Source organism: Manis javanica, chromosome 13, assembly GCF_040802235.1.
Source record: "Manis javanica isolate MJ-LG chromosome 13, MJ_LKY, whole genome shotgun sequence".
In the NCBI taxonomy this organism is placed as follows: Eukaryota; Metazoa; Chordata; class Mammalia; order Pholidota; family Manidae; genus Manis; species Manis javanica.
The window spans coordinates 66,851,489-66,871,142 of record NC_133168.1 but is presented as its reverse complement, the minus strand read 5'-3'; the positions used below and the strand labels follow the sequence as shown (position 1 = coordinate 66,871,142).

The window sequence follows — 19,654 nt, the reverse complement described above, 5'->3', positions numbered from 1 at the left end:
TATGTAAAAATACCACATAAAATCCTGCGAGTCTTCAAAAATCAAGGTATTAAGCAACAATCAAACACTATTTTAAAAACAGCAAATTTTCTGGAGGTTGAGACAAGGGTAGTAGGATTTTTGTTTAAGAGTGATTCTTTTTTTAAAATTTTCTTTAAATTGAAGTATAGTTGATATACAATGTTATACTGGTTTCAAGTAAGTAACTTAGTAATTCAACAGTCATATATATTATTAAATCCTCACCCCAACTTGTGCAGTTGCTCTCTGTCTACATATGTTACAGAACCACTATATTCTCTGTTATACTCAGATTATCTGAGGGCTTCTTAAATTCTGACAATACTTAAAATATACAGTTTTATTCTATCTATTAAAAATGCTCTATTCTACTGAAAGAGTACCTCCTGTAGTAGAAATAAAGTAAATCTAGGAAACATTCAGCTTTTTTGTTAAATTTTACTACCATTGTGGATAGACAATTATCAAACAAATGGTTAAAAAGAACACCCAAAACAATTAAGTCTAAACTCATTTTACCCATTTTTTTTCCTAGTTGTAATGTGAAAGCAATCAGGTCTTAAGTGAATCCCCATCACCTGATTTGTAAGGACCATAAATGTCTTCTGAAAGAATTATTATTTATTCTTTAAAAATTCAGTTTCTATGCCATCCTTGGACGTACTCTACCATGGAGGCTTCCTATCAATAAAAATTTTTAGTATGTTTAATTTATTATCTAGAATTTATTTGAAAGTGTCTAAGGGCATTTCTAACATACAGTCCATGTACAGTAAGTAAAGCTCTATGACCAAAGCTCGCATTCTCAAAGTTCAAACATTCTTTAGTGGGGAAAGGATACACCTGCTAATACCTAATATGTGAGTTACTTCCTAAGTGCCAGGAGCTGTTCTACAGGCTTTAGATCAACTCTTCACAACCCCCTTAGGACATGGGTGCTATTTTCTTGATTTGTCAATGAAGACCTCCACAAACAGGAGAAATCAGTCAGTAGGTTGCTTTGGTGTACGATGCGCTCAAGCAGGGGCACCAGGATTTGAACACTGGCAGTCAGATTTCAGAGCCTGTGCTCTTAGTTACTATGCAATACTGTCTTATATATAAATTCACATCACAGATTTATAGAATTTGAGAGTTTGGGATGTGTGCCGGGCATTCAGAGGCAGGGGAGCCTTAGAAATAGTTTCTGATGAAAAATAAACCTTCCATTTTATGAAGAAAAAAACTGAAGCTGGAAAGAAGATCATTCAAGGTAAGCTAGCTCAGTGGCTTTCAAACTTTAGCAGCATTGGAATCACCTAAAAGGCTTGCTAAGCGGACTGCCGGGACCCACCCCCAGGGTCCCTGATTCTGTGGGATTGAGGTGGGGCCCAAGAAGGCCTGGCAAGGCTCCAGATGGTGCAGATGCTGCTGGATTTGGGAACATATTTTAAGAATCAGTGACCTAGTTGGTCAGTGGCTGAGCCAGAAAGAGGCTTCTGCTCTCCTCACTCCGCATCTGCCCAGTAAACGGCGGGTACCCGCTGCTCTGTAACAGTGAGGCTGAGGAAGACGGCTGAGCCTGCTGGGGCAGCCCTGGCATGCCCTCCTCCTCCCAAATGAGCTGAGACATCTGGAAGCTTCTTTCCAGCAGAATCACATTATGTGATTCACCCTAACATTGGTACTTGGTTATGATCCTCTCTACCTACCCCAGCATATAACTACTCAGAAAAACACAGATCTGCTTTCTGCCAATAGTAAGTAAGATTCTTACTCTGAGCTATTTACCACAACTTTGTGATCTAAAATTTGGCTCTTTCAGTGCTAAACATAGCAGGAATTAGCAAAAATAGCAGGGATCATGGAAAATTGCCAGTATTTATTCTCAGAAGAGAAGGACAATTAGACAATTTCAAAGTTTTCTTTTGCTTACATTAAAATTCAAAAGGAAATTTTTTGTTTATTTGTTTAGCTAGGAGAATCCATGCCTTTCACTCAGATATCTAGTAGAGTGAACTATTTTGAAAGCAGGGACATGATTTAATTATTGTTTAGCCATGTTTTACGTTCTTCGTTTCTGTGCTGTCATGGGTTGTTCTAAGGCTTAAGTGATTTAATGAGTACAAGGCATAACTGGGCCTGGCACATATCGAGTGCTCCCAGCACTACTGTTTCTATTATTTAAGAGAGCCCAGGGGTGGGCCCATATGCTTGGGGAAGTAGGTAGGGCCAAATGGCATGACCTGTGTCAGTAGACAGACTTCACAATCAAAATTCTCTCTTCCCCATGAGCAAGGTAATTTAGAGACCATGACAGTCCATGGCATAGCATCTACATTTACAAGACAATTATCAGTCATCCACCAAACCTCACAGGACTTAATACTTGGGAGTTACTTACTAACCAAAGTATCTTTTTAGAATACTTGTGAGGCCCTAGAGACCTCAGGTAAGGGTTCTAGAGAATGGTTACATTTTTACAAAAATTTTTTATTTTGAGAAAAGTATAAATCCATAAGAAACTTCAAAAAAAAAAAAAGAAACGTACAAAGAGGTCTCCTATATCCTTCACTCGGTTTCCTCCAGATAAAACATCTTGCACAATTATAGCACAGTAATAAAACCAGGCCAGTGACTTCTGTTCAGTCCACTGAGTATATTCAAATTTCACCAGTTTTAAGGACAGTTACATCTTGGCTGTGAAGGGCGTAAAAATGAAGAGAAGAAATAAAAAGGAGATGTGAAGGTAGTGAACATAATCACTGATGTTGTATCATCTGATGTTACTTTGAAATTTGCCTTTTTGCTAGCCATGAGAAGATGAATGTTAATTAAGCATATAAATTGTGTAAGTACAACTTGCTGAGAAAAGAACTTAAATTTTTTTTTTCAGAGACTGGGCTTAATAATTATAATCAAGTTAACATGTTTTCAAATCATCTGTAGATATGAACGCTTACGAGTGAAATCACTGGTCTCTTTTAAAGTGAGAGGTGAATCCAATTTTTGATATACACATAGAGGTTCTGTCCTTGTCCAAGCACACACACAGTCCGCACAATTGTCATGAAAGAATAAATAAGGAGCTTTACAATTTTCTCTATTGCTTGGCCTGGAGGGGCACGTAGGAGGTAACTGGATTTTGTTACATGTCCCAAACTAAACTTTAGAAGCCCCCCTTACAGTATTTGTTATTTGTTATAAATTAGTCTGACCAATCCTTACAAGTTCTCAAAATACTTTTCCTTGAGCATGCTATATGTTTATATATATATATATATGGAAATATTAAAACTGAATATTCTAATCAGCTGAAATAGGTAAGGTTTTACTCTGTATCTCATTTTCATAATATGTAGGAAGTCAAACCATTACAATGACAACAACATCCTTAACTAACAACTAACTTTCAAAATTGATATAACACAAGGTAGTTCAAAGTTGATCTCCTGGTTCAATCCATTTGCCAATATTTGGTCTTTAGCTCTTTAGCTGTAATATTAAAAAAAAAAAAAAGAGCCCATCAGAACAAAATGTCTTCAAAACTTCTTAAGAAGCAGATTCTCTAGATCTATCAAAAAGGACTAGAACTGCTTTCCTAGGTAGGTAACAATGGGGTGACATTTTTGATTCTTCACAGTAAGAAATCTGCTCTGGTATTAGGAAACAAAACACAGCATTTCCCCTTTGCCCAGCAGGGAGCTGTCTGTGTCCATCTCCCCCCAGCCAGGCAGTCAGTGTAAACAGATGTTTCAATAGGTGGAGAAGCCAAACTCCCCCCAAGTTGTACACAAAGAGCTGATGACTCCCACTGGGGTCATCTGAATTCTGAATGACCAAGCAGAACTCTTGCGAAGGCCCCCCCCTTCGTGGGCCAGCCCTAGACAAGATTCTGAAACAGGAGAAGCTTGTCCTGGACCACAGTGGTGCCACCACCCCAGTCCCCAGGTACCTGACTTCCCAGTTGAGTGTCCTGAAATCTCCCCACTCCTCCTTCCCCAGCCCACCCAGGACTCCCCCCTTTAAGCACTGATGCTGTAAGCGTGGCCATCCCACAAAGATTCTGTGGACAGTGAAGCAGGGCCCAAATAACCTGCCCAAGGCTCACAGCTAGAGATCTGCAGGCCTGACTTTGAGGTTAACCCTCTCTCCATTGCCTACAGCACATCAAATTGTTCTGTGGGGCTAAGTGGTCAACAATTTACTATTTCATCCATTTTTTTTAAGCTCAAGAATTTACAAATTGTTTGTAAAGGTCCCTATTCTTTCAGAATCAAACCATCACATATATTCTATTTCAGCTCTTGGAGAAATTTTAAAATGCTTGAATGTATTCATATATTTAAAAGTACTTCTGATAATAACATGGTTTCTAATCAATCTTTAGCAAAATGTAGCACAGTGTATATATGTGTCTCTGTGTGTGTGTATGCACACACATATATACACACATGTATGGGTATGGGGAGGGGGTGTGTGTTTATATATACATACATACACACAAAATTTAGAGCCACCAAAATAATCCAAACCAAGGAATTTTTCACTGACCATAGCATAATTTTTGCATTTTTTTTGTAGTTCAAAATAAATGTTATTCTTTGAAATACAACAAATTATTTTATTTGATTGATACATGTAAAGCAACAAGGACTTCTCTAAGATTGCAAGTTTGATTTCTAAAACCACCGAAACACTACCAGTGGACTCTGTCATGCACACAAAGAATACTTCTTTGAAGAATCCTTACCTTGAGACCTTTTTCCTCTGAATAGATGATTTCTTGCATATGTGGACTTACAAAGTGCTCATGAATCATTCATTTTTCAAAATCTGGTTGGCTTAAGATTCCTTTCGCGAATTTTGCATAGAGATGCTGTTGTTTGGAAACACACTCCCAAAGTGAGATCAACAGGGTTGAAGAAAACCAGACCATTGCAACAAGCGCTCATGCATCCCCCAAAGAAGGGGGATATGTGTGTGTGTGTGTGTGTGTGTGTGTGTGTGTGTGTGTATGCGTGTGCACATGCATGTGTAACTAAATATTCAAAGTGTTTAGTGCAAGATTAACAAGTGTCTAAATGTCGTCCTCTGATTTCAAATAGAAACTGCAGATTCTATTCCAGAGCTGGCAACCTGCCGTCACTGCAGGCCTTGAAGTGGCTCGTGGCCTCGGGGAGAGGGGAAAAGACTGCCCTCGCAGATCATGCTGCTTCTCCCACCCGTGGCATGGCTTCGGTGTCTTGGTTTTAGTGCTAATTCCACTGCGGACTTCCTAGACTTTCAACTTGAACTATCAAAGAGACAATGTAAAAGATATACAGACTTTAAAAAAATATTTGCAAAAGGAAGACATTCTAAATTATTCTCTGTGATCTGAATTCTTCCTCATCACAACCTTGATATAAAGCCAGGGCTCTGATCACTATTTTAGGCTGATAGTCAGTTTTCTGTACAAAGCGTGCCCTGAGTTCATGTGTTTGGTTGTGAAAGTGGTCAAGAAAATGATAAATTAACATTTTTAATGGTGAAGAGTCTAAGTTTGAATTATTTTAACGGTTTTTCCACCCTCTTTCTTCCTGACCACTCTGACTTTAAGTACACTTGGTCACAGTACAGATTATTTTTACACAAAATCCCCCTCCATTCAAGGAGAACACTTTTTTTTTTTTTTACAAGAAAACTTTAACAGCCAGATGTAGTTCATCATAGAAACTTTAGGGTCAGAGCCTGTGAAACAAGAATAATGAATATTTGAGCACTTATGTTTGTTAGGCATTCCTGTGGGCACTTGACATGCACAGTCTCATTCAGTCCTTATAAAAAAAACCTATTAATCCCCTTTCAAAAATGGGCAATTTGAGGCTTAAGTAGGCCATTTAACAAGTCCAACGTTACACAATTGGTAAGCAGAAGAGCCGAGCCAGGATTCTATCCACATCTGCTTCCTCTAGTGCTAGTGTTCTTAACCACTGCCCTGTACTTTAAAATTTCCAAGAATGAGGATCAGCAGTTTTCTCTGTAAGGAAGAAATATTTTCTGCACTCTAGGATCCTTGTCTATAGAACAGAGATGTATTTCTAGTGAATTCCTAACACTTTGTATGCCCTTATCTATAAGACCAACCACAGGCAACTCTGCATCTAAAAACCGAAGGGCAGTATGCTGTATTCTCAGCTTTTAAAAAGTTTTTCAAAGCATTAAATATGAAAAATTCCATTTGCAAAACACCAAGCTAAATTCAAGTTACAGAGGCATAGAGCTGTGACCAAGTTATTTGTAAAGAAAATGGAAACCATGTCGATTTTCAAGTAGGACAAATACTGTTCTTTGGAATGGAAACTTGTTGCTGAGTCTCACCATGAAGCAAAAGGCTTACAAACTTTTGAAAAAATAAGGTTCACATGGAAACAAAAACAAAACAGGAACCTCCAGTATAGAGACCAACAGATGCTTCATGTCTTCCCAGTTCTTTTAAAAGCCACTGTTGGCTATTAAAATGTCAATGTAGGGATGATAAAACACCAATAACTCCAGCATTTCAGGGGAAATGCTTATGCTCAAGTTTTTAAACTTTGGTTTTATGAAAAATTTCCTAGGATGAAGATTGATGGAAGTGATGACTTATAAGGATAAGCCAGCTGCAGTCACGAGGAATTGACTAGATCACATCCAATAAGACGGGAATTAGTCATGAGGACTACATGGTAATAACAATTCATGACAGCTAATACTTACTGAGTCCTTATTATGTGTCAGGTACCATTTTAAAGTTCTTTTTTTCTTTTTTAATTTAATTCTCACAACTCTAAAGGTAAGCGTTACTGTCATCCCTAACAGCCCTGAGATGAAGCAACGTCCAAAGTCATACAACTGGGAAGTGGTAAAACGGGCCTTTGAAGCAGACAGTGCAACTCTGGGACCAAGACTGTGCTCCTTTTGCTACAGTAATGCCCTGCGGGAGAGCCCTGCACCCGAGGACAGGGACTGTCCCCACATGACTGAACGGTGGACAGAAAGCAGGAATTCCTGCCGTGCTCCTTCAGCTCTTATAAACTAGACTTGTGATGCATTTCTCAGAAGGTCACAGTCTCGTTGGGTGAGCTAGTGGGAGCAGGTAGAAAGATGAAGATGAGCAAAAAGCAGAAACTACATACAAGTGGTGCCAGGTTGGTGGGGAATGGCTCCTTAACTCTTGTGTGACATAGCCTCCAGCCTCTTGCAGTGTTATTTGCATCTTCTACCCTTTCACCCTGTCTCTCAAGCTAGTCACAAGCTCCCTGAGGTCCTGACCTGGGTCAGTCATGGCTCCATATTCCCCTTATGGCTTGTGCAAAGCAGATGCCTCATAGATGCTGCATGATTTACGTGCACTGTGGACGTTTTCCCATGGAGGCTGAGCACCAAGCTGGCTCTTCATGGAAGTGATGCGTGAACGTGTACAGAGAAAGGGTGAGAAGGCAGCCATGTGTCCAAGAACAAAGCCGTGGTGGTTGTGAACAGACGGAGTCATGGGGAGTGGTTGGCTTGCACCAAGGTCTCATGCTGGACTGTGACCAAACCAGGTATTTACTCATGCGGGACCTCATAGTCTATGCCAGAGCATTCAGAGATTATTCCATAGGCAATTTGGATCACTGGCTGATGACACAGGGAAGGAAGGAATCTTCCAAGGGTTTTGTTTGCTGACATGAGAGCTTCCAAGGCCCAGAGTTAGAATGATCAGAGAGAATGTTGAGAAACAATTTCCAGGAAGGGAGGAGATGGCAATTAAGTCACACATTTAATTTACTTTTTTAACATGCTGAGTGGTAGCCAGCAGTAAACAAATACATGCGTCTCTATACTATTCTGATAGAGAAGCTTCCCAGAACTGCCTGGACTAAGGAACAGAGGTGGATTCATGTAGTTCCCTGTCTCTTTGTAAGTCTTCCTGTTTCTGCCTGCTTTATCAGAATAGTTCCACCACTCCTTTTTCAGCAGGGCTAGTCTCCTGTCCTAGGCCCAGAGCAAGGAAGAGTAATCAGAGAAAGCCATTGGCAACGGATCATAGAGATCTGCAGCAGGGGACTGGAGCTGCTGATGCCTAGGGCTGAATCTGGCTCCAAAATCACTATTCCTTCTATGAACTTGGGCAAGTTGTTGAACTGCTTTGGGTCTTCATTGCTTCATGTATAAAATGGGGACAGTTCAGCACTTAACTGCAGATTGCTGAGAGCATAAAATGAGACCGAGCATGCAAAGCATTTAGCCAAGTGCCCTGGTACACAGATTTTTCTAACTTGTATTTTCCTAGATTCTGTATCCGTCTACTTGGCATCCATTAAATTACAGGGCCACACTAACAGCCGAACATGCTTACATGTCCGCTGCGATTCAGAGCCTGTACTCGGAACCACCTCTTTATCTTACAGTCCACGCACCAAATCAACATTTCTCTGCCCTGCTTTCCCCAGGGCCAGGCACCGGACAGCTAGGGACAGCCCCTCCTTCCAAGGCCTGCCAGAATATTCAAGCAAGCTAATCCTAAGCTGTTCCCCTGTCTGGCCTTGTAGGGGCAACCCTACTGAAACCCCACTAAAAGGCTTTCCTCACTCCTTTCTGCCTCCTGACCCACACTGGAGCTTCCCCACGTGGCCCTGTGTGGCATACCACGTCCCTCCTCCTGGGACACATAAGGAATAAAAATCTTCTTTCAGGGGCATTAGACTCTGTGTTGTTACTCAGTCACCTGTATAAATTAAAATGCCATGGGCACAATCATTGAGACAATAGAGCTCAATAAATAATACATTTTACATAGACCATAACATAGAATCAGCCAATTTATCTCTTCTACTCGTCCTTTCTCTCCTTACTGTCACTTTCATAGTTCTGGCCTGAATCACAATAGCCTCTTTAACATACCTTCTATATTCAATTATTATTTACTCAGAGCATCTCTTCACATGGCTCGCTTCTAAAACTCAAGCTACGGTTACCCTCCACCAGGAAAGCTGGATGTATAGTTCCTTATGGTCTACAGATCGAGTCGAATCTCCTATCTTGGTAGTTAGGCTTTCTAGGGTCTGGCTTGGAACTACAGCCATACTGGATGGCTCAACATTCCCTACGAATGCCATTAGCTTTTCCTACCTCTGTGCTTTTGCCCAGGTAGTACCTGCCCTTGGGATCCTCTTTTTACTGTTCTCTAAATATGGAAATCACAATGTACTAATGGGGCTTTTGAGTTTACTTCTACATTATAATTGCCCTTAACAGTACATAACTAAATTAATTTCAAGTCTTCAATATGACTTAGTAGAATCTTCATGAGTTAAAAAAGACCGAAAGCCTCACAAAAGCAAACATTAACTATTAGTCCTAATTTCAGAGTTGAAAGTATCCTCAATGGTTTGGAAGGGCCAATTCAAGTTCTACTTACTTGGAAAACTCTGTACTATCTCTTAAAATTAATCACTTTTTCCTCTAATATCCATTTAGCACTTACTTAATTCTGTCTATTCATATCATATTTATTGTATTCTTTTACATTTTTTTCTCTAGATCACAAACACTTTTTTTGAGGTCAAGGACAAGCCTTACATAGATCCTAAAAGTCGTCATCACAAGAGAAAAAATTCTATACCTATGTATGGTGACAGATGTTAACTAGACTTATTGTGGTGACCATTTCAAAATATATACAAATATCAAATCGTGCTGTACACATGAAAGTAACATAATGTTATATGTCAGTTATACCAAAAAAGAAAAAAAGGAGTCTTAGAAATTATTTTGTCTTTCCAGCAGGCCCTTTGGTCTTACATGTATATAAAAGCTGCTTAGTGAATATTGAGTTATGAGACCTACAATTATTCTAATTAAAACAAAGGGTTCTTATCAAATGGTAATTTCAAAGTTTATTATGGGCAAAGTTGGGAAAAGACCTCTATAACTCATCTAAATTAAGTAAAATTACTATAGGGCAGAGTAAAAGAGTCTATTAAATTCCATCAGAAAACAGTGACAGATACAGTAAACTATTTTAAAGCATTATTGCCATATTTAGTCATTACCATTAATTATGAAGTGAGATTAATATTAATTTTGGTTTACAAAGATAAAATGCTTTTCATTTATAAACAAATCATATTGCAATCTAGGTGTGCAGTTTCTCAGTATTCACTTTATCCAGGCCTGAAATTATTTGGCCATGTGTGGGATAAGGTTAAAATTCCAGTCTGCTTCAAACCTCTCCCAGTCCTAGCTAGACAGCAACCCAGGTCCCTGTTCCTTCAAGCCCCAGCTGGCACTGAATGAGGAAATAGGTGTGGGTAGAACTCAGTCATACTGTCTTTAATGGCTACCTGAAACTTCTCCCAGGTCCTCAATAAATATTTGAACTGACTTCATCATCTTCCTCCCAGCATAATTGTTGAAAAAGAAAGTTGGCTGAGATTTATAGTTACCTGTTCTCAGTAGGTGGGTGGTTGGGCTTGGAGAGGAATGAGAATTATTCCACTGATACAAGAAGCTGATCCCAGCAGACACAAAGAAGGAAATGGTGGTTTAGAAAGAATCTTAAAAATTACTCAAAGATGATTACAGGCTGTCACTGAGAAATGAGGAAGGAAGGGCTTTCCTTTTGACTATAGGGTATATAGCTCTATAGTAAGCCAATGGTAGTCTGTATGCCTTCTGAAATGTAAAGAGCAGTAAGAACTTAGGTATGTGGTACGGCTTACAAAGCATCAAGACAGATTACACAGGTCATAGATGAAACCAGTTTCCTTACTTTATAACATCTTGCATCTCACCTTCCTGAAGTCACTGCTCTCAGTCCCTGGATGCCTGCTTCACAAAGCACAATGGGCATGGTGGATTTAGAGAGTATCAAACCACTTAGCTCTCCCTGGGCTCATCATCTAGATAAGTAGGGAGGACCACAGGGAAATGAATGCTATGCAGGTCACTCTGCAAATGAGCAACACAACCAAGCCTTTCCAGCACTCATGGGAGCTTCATTGAAGAACAGAAGTTCATTAAACAAATCACTTAGCTGCAATTTAAAATTTACAAATGTTTGTTCCCAGTTAGATATTGAGAAAGTGTGGAAATCATCTGTAGCAGAGATATCTTTAAAAACCATTCACCTGTCCATCTCAAGGTAAATATGCTGAATAATTCCTCTCTGCCAGGACCTGGATAGCCATTAGGGATGACAAGATTTTTTAAAAGATTAATCTATGGCCCCGTTTTTAAGAACTAACCAAAAATACTCCTAAGAGTCTCCTCATACTTAAATAACTTAAATACAAAAATACCAGTAGACTGAAAAATACCTAGAGTATGTAAGGAAGGGAGAATAAAATAGAAAGGAACTAAAACGTACTATCAGGCCATAGAAAAGAATGAAGTTCTGATAAATGCTATGGATGAATCATGAAAACATGCTCCAGGAAATAAGCCAGACATGAAAGGACAAATGTTGTATGATTCTACTTGTATGAAATGTCAAATTCATAGGGACAGAAAGTAATTTAGAGGTTAACATTAAAGGAGAAGGCAGCGAAGATGGGGAATATTGCTTAATGGTTACAGAATTCCCGTTTGGGGTTATGAAAAAGTTTTGGAAGTAGATAGTGGTGATGGTCACACAAAATTGTGAATGTAATTAATACCACTGAATTATACTTTGAAATGGCTAAAATGGCAAATTTTGTTATATACATTTTAGCACAACTTAAAAAAAGATAATATATCACTGAATTGTACCCTTTCAATCCGTGAATTGTATGGCATGTAAATTATATCTCAATAAAGTAGTTTAAAAAAAAAGACCATCTCTTATATGTTAGCATATTACTTTGTCACACTGTAAAGCTGCAAGCATTGTTAAATAAGAATCAGGAGACCCATGTTTGAAATATTATGACTCATACTCCTAATGTCCAGGTTTTGCAAATAGTCACTAATCCTTTTGGCAGTTCAGAGCCCAGCAGAACCTTCTATCTTTTGCATACCTGGTTAAATAACCAGTTTACTATCTTGCAATGAATACTTATCAGATTATTTTCAAAACAATCTCTTGGCTTGATGCTTCTTGAATACAGTCTTCCTGAAAAGTATGGCTGGAAACCACCATCAAAACAAGACAAATTACATCATCTAGTTTTTGTACCTCTCAATTGTCAGTTAGCTATAGGTCAGAGCATGACAGTATCTAGAAAAATGCCTGGCACATATTGGCTTTCTATACGTATCTGTTGAAGCGAAAGAACACTTGCATTTACTGGTTAGAAAACTCTCAGGACCCTGGTCAGATAAAAGCACTGTGAGGGGCAGCAGGCCAGCTAGAAAGCCCCTGGGAGCTTATTACTTCCAGCTCATACTTGCTTCCTCTGCTGGCTCTGTGCTTCTATTACAGGCCCATCATCAGCAAGACCAAAGAGTTCCCTTCTAAATATGTACACATGTATCATTAAGAAGTCCAAGGTCTAGACAGAACAGAACAAGGTTGGGTATTTCAAAAGTATTTCATGCCATTGAAAATTTGTTTCAGAAAAGGGCACAATAAGTTAACAGGAGAGTTCCATTTTGGACACTAGCACTTACTGTTGTCTCAAAACATAGTAACAGAAAATAAAAATAATTAAAAGGGAAACCCAGATGCTCATTACTTTTACTATCTCCCATACCATAGGTAATAAAGTGATAAGGCTTAGACTAGAATTTGTCAAAAGTAGGTAAAACTTCTCTGTCTTCCTAGTCAAATACAAATGCTACAGAACAAGGGTTACATCTTAAAATAAAAGCTTTTGAAAGAAATAAGGTGGGAATAATGATCTTTTACAGTGTGACTACAGAAGACACATATGTCTTTGACAGGAAAACAGAAAATAGACCTCGTACAAGTGAGTTAGCCATAATTTAGAATAACCTGAGAAGAAAAACAAACTATAGATTTCCTAATGCTATTTGAAGAGGAAAAATCTTGTAAGGTTATCATCACCTTGTTGCACCCTTAAGGAAAAAAATGACAGTCATAGCAGAGTGTCGCAAACATAGCCTGAATCTGAATTCTACCTTGACTCTGTGAGATGAGAAGCTTGGCTTTAGCCCTTCGGGGAGAGCTCCGGCTCCGCCATCCTCTGACCAGAGCCCCCACCATGGCTGCTGACAGCTCCCCTGGCAGCCGTGGCCCTGCTGGGCGACCGGGAGGGGTGGACAGCCCTGTCAGACTGCCACGGCATCATGTCCACCTGCGATGAGGTGCTACACCCAAGGCGGACAGGTCTGGGCAGTTCTACCGCCTTCGTCCTCCACCCACATTCCCACCCAGCTGGTGCTGTCAGCCCTCCTGCAGGAGGCCCAGGGAAAGTTTGGGGGATGAGATGAGAAAACGCAGACAAGAACAAATATATAAACGAGGGACACTGACTAGAGCTTATCAGTAGAAGAGGGTGGCCAATATTACAGAAGTGCCAATCTCCTTTTCATGGGATTTTTTTTTTATTCTTCATTTTGCACTTGAAGAAGTCTCATTTTTCAACATTTGAAAATGACTGTGTATAAAAAGTGGGCAGGGTGGAAGCATGTAACTATGTATCTATTTATCTTTTCCTAGCGAATTTTCTCTGCTAAGCTGGAACAGCTTTCAGACAATTGTTGTTCTTAAAAGAATCATTCTTTCAGATAAACAATTTGTTTACAATATATGAAAAGCATTTCTAATGTCCTGAGGGTTCACTTCACATATTTACATCAGCTTTTGTGGATGCGGAAAGTTGATTAAGGAACTTAATAAAAACTCACAATCTTGAAAACTCTCAAAGGGTTTTAAAAGAATTAATTCCAGTGGCCTAATTCCTTCTTTCTCCTGGCAAATTTGCCAGGGTTGCCCCACACTGAGTAGGTGCAACCTGAGTGAGCTTCACTACTGCAGTACATTGCTCACATATGCCCCCTACTGGTCAATATGCAGGGCCACATTGGTTAGAGATGTGGGAGGGGCAAGTAGAAAGTTCTAGAATCTCTTGAGTATCCCTGTATGTTACATTCATTCAGTCTGGGTGATACTAAGATTGAATTAACTGTAGGCAGCCTGAGAGGTTTTTATATTATTTTCCATCCTTATGGCTTTTATGGATTATGCAGATGGAATAATCCAAAACTGATTTCACATTTTTTCTCACTTCTCCAGTTACACCTTATTTAATAAGATCAAAGTTATTTTTGCAGGAGCAGGCATCTTCCCCAAATCCCTCCATATTCTTCATACTATGTTTAAAAAGACTACAATTTACTATATAGTAGCAGTGTTTTGAGGATACACACTTCATATATTCATTTAGTCAAAATGTGCCTAATTTGCTCATTATTTTGACATTTCCAAAATGTGGAAAAACTTTAGTATCATTGCAGATGGAGGGTAAAAAGAAATGAAGCTTGGGAATTTGAAATGGTGTGAGTGTAGGAAGCTGTTGGCTCTACTCCGTCCACACTCCGAACCCACGGCGGGGTTCAAGGTACAAGCGCTGCTTCTCATCGCCATGCACACCCCCCCTCCCTGGAGTGGGGACTCTGTTTGCCATGGCATCTTCTCCTTTTGTGTCAGAGGGCTGAGCTGGGCCTTGACAGCTGCTCAGGGAGCAATGTTCTCTGCCCTTCAGGGAAAGGGGCATAGAGGCTTCCAACAGTCTCTCAATTCCTGTGACCCTCAGAGTCACAAAGACAGGCTGAACCTGCCTTCTGCTGGGGACACTGCCTGTGGGAGTGGGGTGGCATCCCAAGAGGGCAGCAGGGGAACGAGGTCCTCAAGCCTGGGTCTGGTCCTGGTTTGGAGGTGAGGGATTTAACAGGAATCCTAGGGATGGCCTAGGGTCACTCTTCAGGGGACAAAGTCAGGAGATGAGAACACAGCACATGTATTTACCTTGGGGCATCTCACTCAGGAACTCTGTGTCCAATTGCTGGAGATGAATGGGCTGGGGATGAAGTGTGGTAAGGATTCTAGAAAAGGCCCTATCAAGGCAAGCAGAAGCCACCTTTGGACCCATCCTTGGGATGAGGTGGCAGAGATAACACAGTGATGCTGAAAGCAAAAGATTAGCTCTGAAGACTAGAGAACTAACTCTCCAAATGGTGCTCTTCATTGGGTCTCAGTCATTACAACTGCCACATACCTGAGATCCCTGTAAATACCAGACCCTGTCCCAGTGGGCTCATCAGAAGCCCAAGTGGGAGATGCAGGACTTGTGGCCAGAGCCATTTCCGAAGCACAGTGAACCACCAAATTCAGACCCAGAACCCTGCATGGCTCGGTTACCCATCAGGGAAGTATGTGAGAAAGTCAGTAAGTGGGACCAACTGATCTTCAAATAAAATTCCCCAAGCCTCACACTGCTTCTTCCTTGTATGTGTGCCTCCTCTGCATTCTCACAGCTTGCTAACATGTAGCTACAGCCCTTCCCACAGCACTGCGACTATGGTCTGCAGCTGACCCTCGGACAATGGGGGTTAGGAGTGCTGACCGCCCCCTGCCCAGTCGAATATCTGCATATAACTTTTTACTTCCCCCAAAACTTGACTACTAATAGCCTACTATTAACTGGAAGCCTTACTGATAATAGAAGCAGTTGCTTAAAACGTATTTTGTATGTGTACATATTATATATTGTATTCTTACAGTAAAGTAAGCTAGAGAAAAGAAAATGATTTTTCAAATTGTCACAAATCTCCAAAATATTTTTCAATCGAAAAAATCTATGTATACACGGACTCATGCCATTCAAATCCATGTTGTTCAAGGGTCACCTGTACTTACTTCCATCTGTCCCTCTCAGCCAGCTGTCCCTAAACCTCACTGTGCATCAGAAATACTTTATGAAATATGGATTCCCAGGGCTTGCCCTGAAGTGGCCACTTTACTAAGTCTGAGTCCACCTTTTCCTCCAGCTCCCCACACTTTCTTATGTTACCAGCCTGGAATCGATCCAAGGATGGTATGAAGAATCCAAGTTACTAGACTGTGGGCTTTTTGCAGTAGGGGACCATGACATTCATTATCGCAGTGCATGTGACCAGCGGAGTTTGCTGGAGGGAGAGAATCGACACCATGACCGGGGCCCAGCAGCACCCACCCCACATCTCTGCACCAGTTGGCCACCTGATACCTTCATCCTTCTGCGAAGTCCTCCTGCTGGCCACTACCCCCAAGACCACATCATATAACATCACCTTGCCTCTTCTCTACCCCAGGCCCACCCACATGTCACTTGCCTGTGATGTTTGGTCCAGAACATGATTTGTCAAGGCCACAGTTTCCTGTCCCTTCCAACCCACAGAGCCATGGCTCTACCTTTGCTTCAGATGTGTCAGGCCCTGGATGCTACTGAGAAGGGGTCTGCATGGAGATTCACGGCTCAGGGGACACAGAAGCATCAAACACTTTGCTGTCCTTGGTCTGCCAGCTGTAGCAGGTGGACACTCAGTGTCCAAGGTTTCCTCCAACAGGAAGCTGAGCAGTGACCATGACTGCTGTGGGCAACGTGGTCAGGAAGAGGAAGAAGAGTAATGTCCTGCCTGAGTAGGTCAACCCCGCCCTTCCCGATTCATATGTACACTTCCTGAAACAGACCCGCCATCGGCTGCCCACATCCTTCCACCTGGACACAGAGGGAAACAGCTCAACCACAGGCACATGAGGTCATTTTCCTCCACATTAGTCTTATTATAAGATACCCTCCCCCTCCTCTCAAAAAAGGGACACACTGAGGAAGGAAACACACTTTTTCTTTAGTCAGGATATCTAGAAAACCAGAATCCTGCTGAAGGCTTTTTAAAGGCTGATACGGCTCACAACAAGCTTTAGTTCACAGATGCTTGCTTCTAATTTCCTATGGTGACTATGCATTACCAACTATTTCCTAAATATCATAAACATAAATACTTCTCCACCCATCCTCTATAGAGTATGAGGGCTGAATTGGGACATTTGCTTTTTTGTAATTTCTTAGGACCTATCCTAATTCTGGACACACAGAGGACACAAATACTGATCGTGTAAACACACATTAAGCACGTCAGGCTACGATAATATGGCTGTCAACTGCCAAAATGCACATTCGGCCATCAGAATTATGACCTCCATCTCTGTAACAAACACCTCCTATTACTCCAGGAAGGAGCAGCTGGGGGGCAGGTGGGGCTATGTGCAAAGAACTTGCTCCTGCTGTTTTCTTCCACTGGGGTGAGGTGTTGGGGCTCCTGGTCTTTGATCCCTCACATAGACTTCTCTCAGGGGCAGGAATCAGGAATTAGCTCAGTGCGTGTAGGAGGGACAACGGAGCAGGTGTAATGGAGCCCCAGTCTCTGGTTCTCTTGGCAGAGAGCTGCCCAGAGGCCTGTCTTGCCAATGGGTTTCAGCCCCAGGCAAGTTCACTATGGATTCAATGTGACCAAAGAAAGGGCAGTAAAGTGTTCTTGGGGTGAAAGGGTTATACCCAACGTTATTTCCATGGTGGCAGGTCAATCACTAGAATCCTGTTCACTCAGAGCGAGTCTGCACACAACAAGCCGGTCTCTGCCTCTGGGTCTCTCGGCCGGCACGGCCGTCCTCTGGGCCTCTGTCCTTGGCACTGCCACCACTCCAGGCTCTGCTCTGCTCTCCTGCAGCCGTGCTACCATGGCACCCAGAGCACTGGGTGGAGCTCTTTATACAGAGTTGATAGCACCATATTGCCCGCAGGTGTCCAGTGAGCTAGCCGACCAGGGCCAGGTGAGAATCCTGGCCATAGAAACTTTCATTTTATCCACAAGGCCCCACAAATTTTGCTTTACTTCTTGACACCATTAAGTGTGACGAGGCAAAATGCACTTCTGTGTGGGAAGCCCGCCCCATTCAGCCCACGGCACGGGAAAGCGTCTGATTCTGAGGTAGTATTAGGATGCCCACCTGCCCACAGATAAAGGACACAGCCTCCACCACCAGCTTCACCAGTAATAAAGGAGAGGGTTTAGTCTCCACCTGCCTTACTCCTTTGTTTTAAAGTCTCGAATTGGAATAGAGGGTCTTTATTGCCCTTTCCCCCACCAAGCCCCAATATTTGATGGACTGGCCCATGCACTTGGCATTTGGGGGACAAAATAACTCCTGAGGATTGATATCTCTGGCAGATGCTGCACTCAGTGTGGGCCATTTTGTTTATTTGGTGATTTACAGCAAATTGATTTGTGCCACAGTTCACTTCAATGGTCACGCAGTTGCATTTGTGGGTGTGTGGGACCTGGTGCTCGGAGGCAAGCCTTACCTTATGCCGTGTACAATTTTTACTTTGGCAGCTGACTCAGCTTAAGATGACTTTACCCACAGGTGAGTGGCTCTTTCCAGAGCCTCACCCTCATCCTTTCCACCTTCATTCCAGATATTCAAATCACCACCACCTCCAGGCTTTTTTTTTTTTTTTCACTTCTTAACTTTCTCTCAAATGTGACTTACTGTTGTCCATCTCTGCCCTGGTCATCCTTCAACTGTCCTAGTATAATGTTCTCGTAAATATCAGCATTTAAACCTCTTAAAGCATCTCCTGGAGGGTATAGGACTATCACGCTGCAACCTTTTCAAATTGCAAATCTGATGTCACCCCATCCCTACCCCAGCCACTGAAAACACTTCTGTGCCTTTTCTTTTCTTCATGGACAATGATCAAATCTTCAACGTGGGGTTCAGCACCCCACATGTCCAGTCTCTGCCTCCTTGTTAACCTTATGGCTTCCTCTCTTGTGCTGGTCCAGACTCATGACTGCTCTTGAATTTCCTCCAGGGAGTCATGGTCCCTACAGTTTGCTCTTCTGCCATGAACAACCTCCCACCCACAGCTCCGACTGACCTGTTAGACCACAGTTCAGCCACCACCTCCTCAAGGCAATAACCATAATTGTTTCCTTTCTAGCTTTTAAAATCTGCAATGGCTATTTGGTTTATAGTCATCTCCCTAGTAGTCTATTCTGTAATATTGATGAGGGTGGGAGGCCATGTGTTTTCTGCCCACATCAAATCCCCATAGCCTGGAATAGTGCCTGGCACACAGTATATACTCAATGAATCCTTATTGAATGAATGCATTAGTGTTCTGGGGACTTTGGTACAATTAGTGTGCATATTTCTATCACAGCTGCTGTAATTTTTAAAACATGCTATTATTATAATTAGGTGCTAAGTTCTGGCAAAGGAAGCAGCCCATAATTATAAAATAATTCCCATGGGAAAACATGATCTACTTTATGACACCTACTTTATTCTATGAAGTCTTTGAAGAGAGCACGGTGGTGAAAGTGGATTGCAGATCCACATCTCCAATTCAGATTAAAGATTCACATCTTTTGTGCCCCTATGAAATCCTATCTACATTGCTAAGCATAGCCATAAAGCTCAAGAAATTTAACACACCACCAAACATCGCTTTGTAGCTTAGTATTCACTACGAGATTTAAAAACCTAGGTTAAAATATATTAAAAACTATTAAACTTGTACTTTGTTAAAAACATAGCAACTAAAACAAAATTAAGGCAATTAGGCCTTCTCATGCTAATCCCTTAATACACTGCAAAATGATTACCACATTGACTTTCTCCTCTACATCAAAGTAAGGCAAGACTACTTTACAT

General features: G+C 41.3%; 1 protein-coding gene and 1 long non-coding RNA gene across 6 annotated transcripts in view; one reads left to right on the top strand and one right to left on the bottom strand.

Moving 5' to 3' along the window:
* LOC108405683 (uncharacterized) overlaps positions 1 to 13,051 on the top strand; it is a 28,737-nt gene extending 15,686 nt beyond the window's left edge. Inside the window, exon 3 of the long non-coding RNA XR_012124318.1 lies at positions 5,109 to 13,051. This is a non-coding gene — a long non-coding RNA (uncharacterized lncRNA). The remainder of the gene's footprint in view (positions 1 to 5,108) is intronic.
* The window catches only part of PLEKHG1 (pleckstrin homology and RhoGEF domain containing G1), a 202,607-nt gene that overhangs the window by 107,887 nt on the left and 75,066 nt on the right, over positions 1 to 19,654 (bottom strand). The window contains exon 1 of one of the 5 annotated variants that reach the window (XM_037022999.2): positions 13,072 to 13,443. The exons of 3 other annotated variants lie outside the window; for them this stretch is intronic. In XM_037022999.2, the coding sequence (XP_036878894.2) occupies positions 13,072 to 13,156 (85 nt within the window). In that variant the 5' untranslated portion in view covers positions 13,157 to 13,443. Of the gene's footprint in view, positions 1 to 13,071; positions 13,444 to 19,654 lie in introns of those variants that run through there. One more of the 5 variants, XM_017673921.3, reaches the window with a different exon arrangement.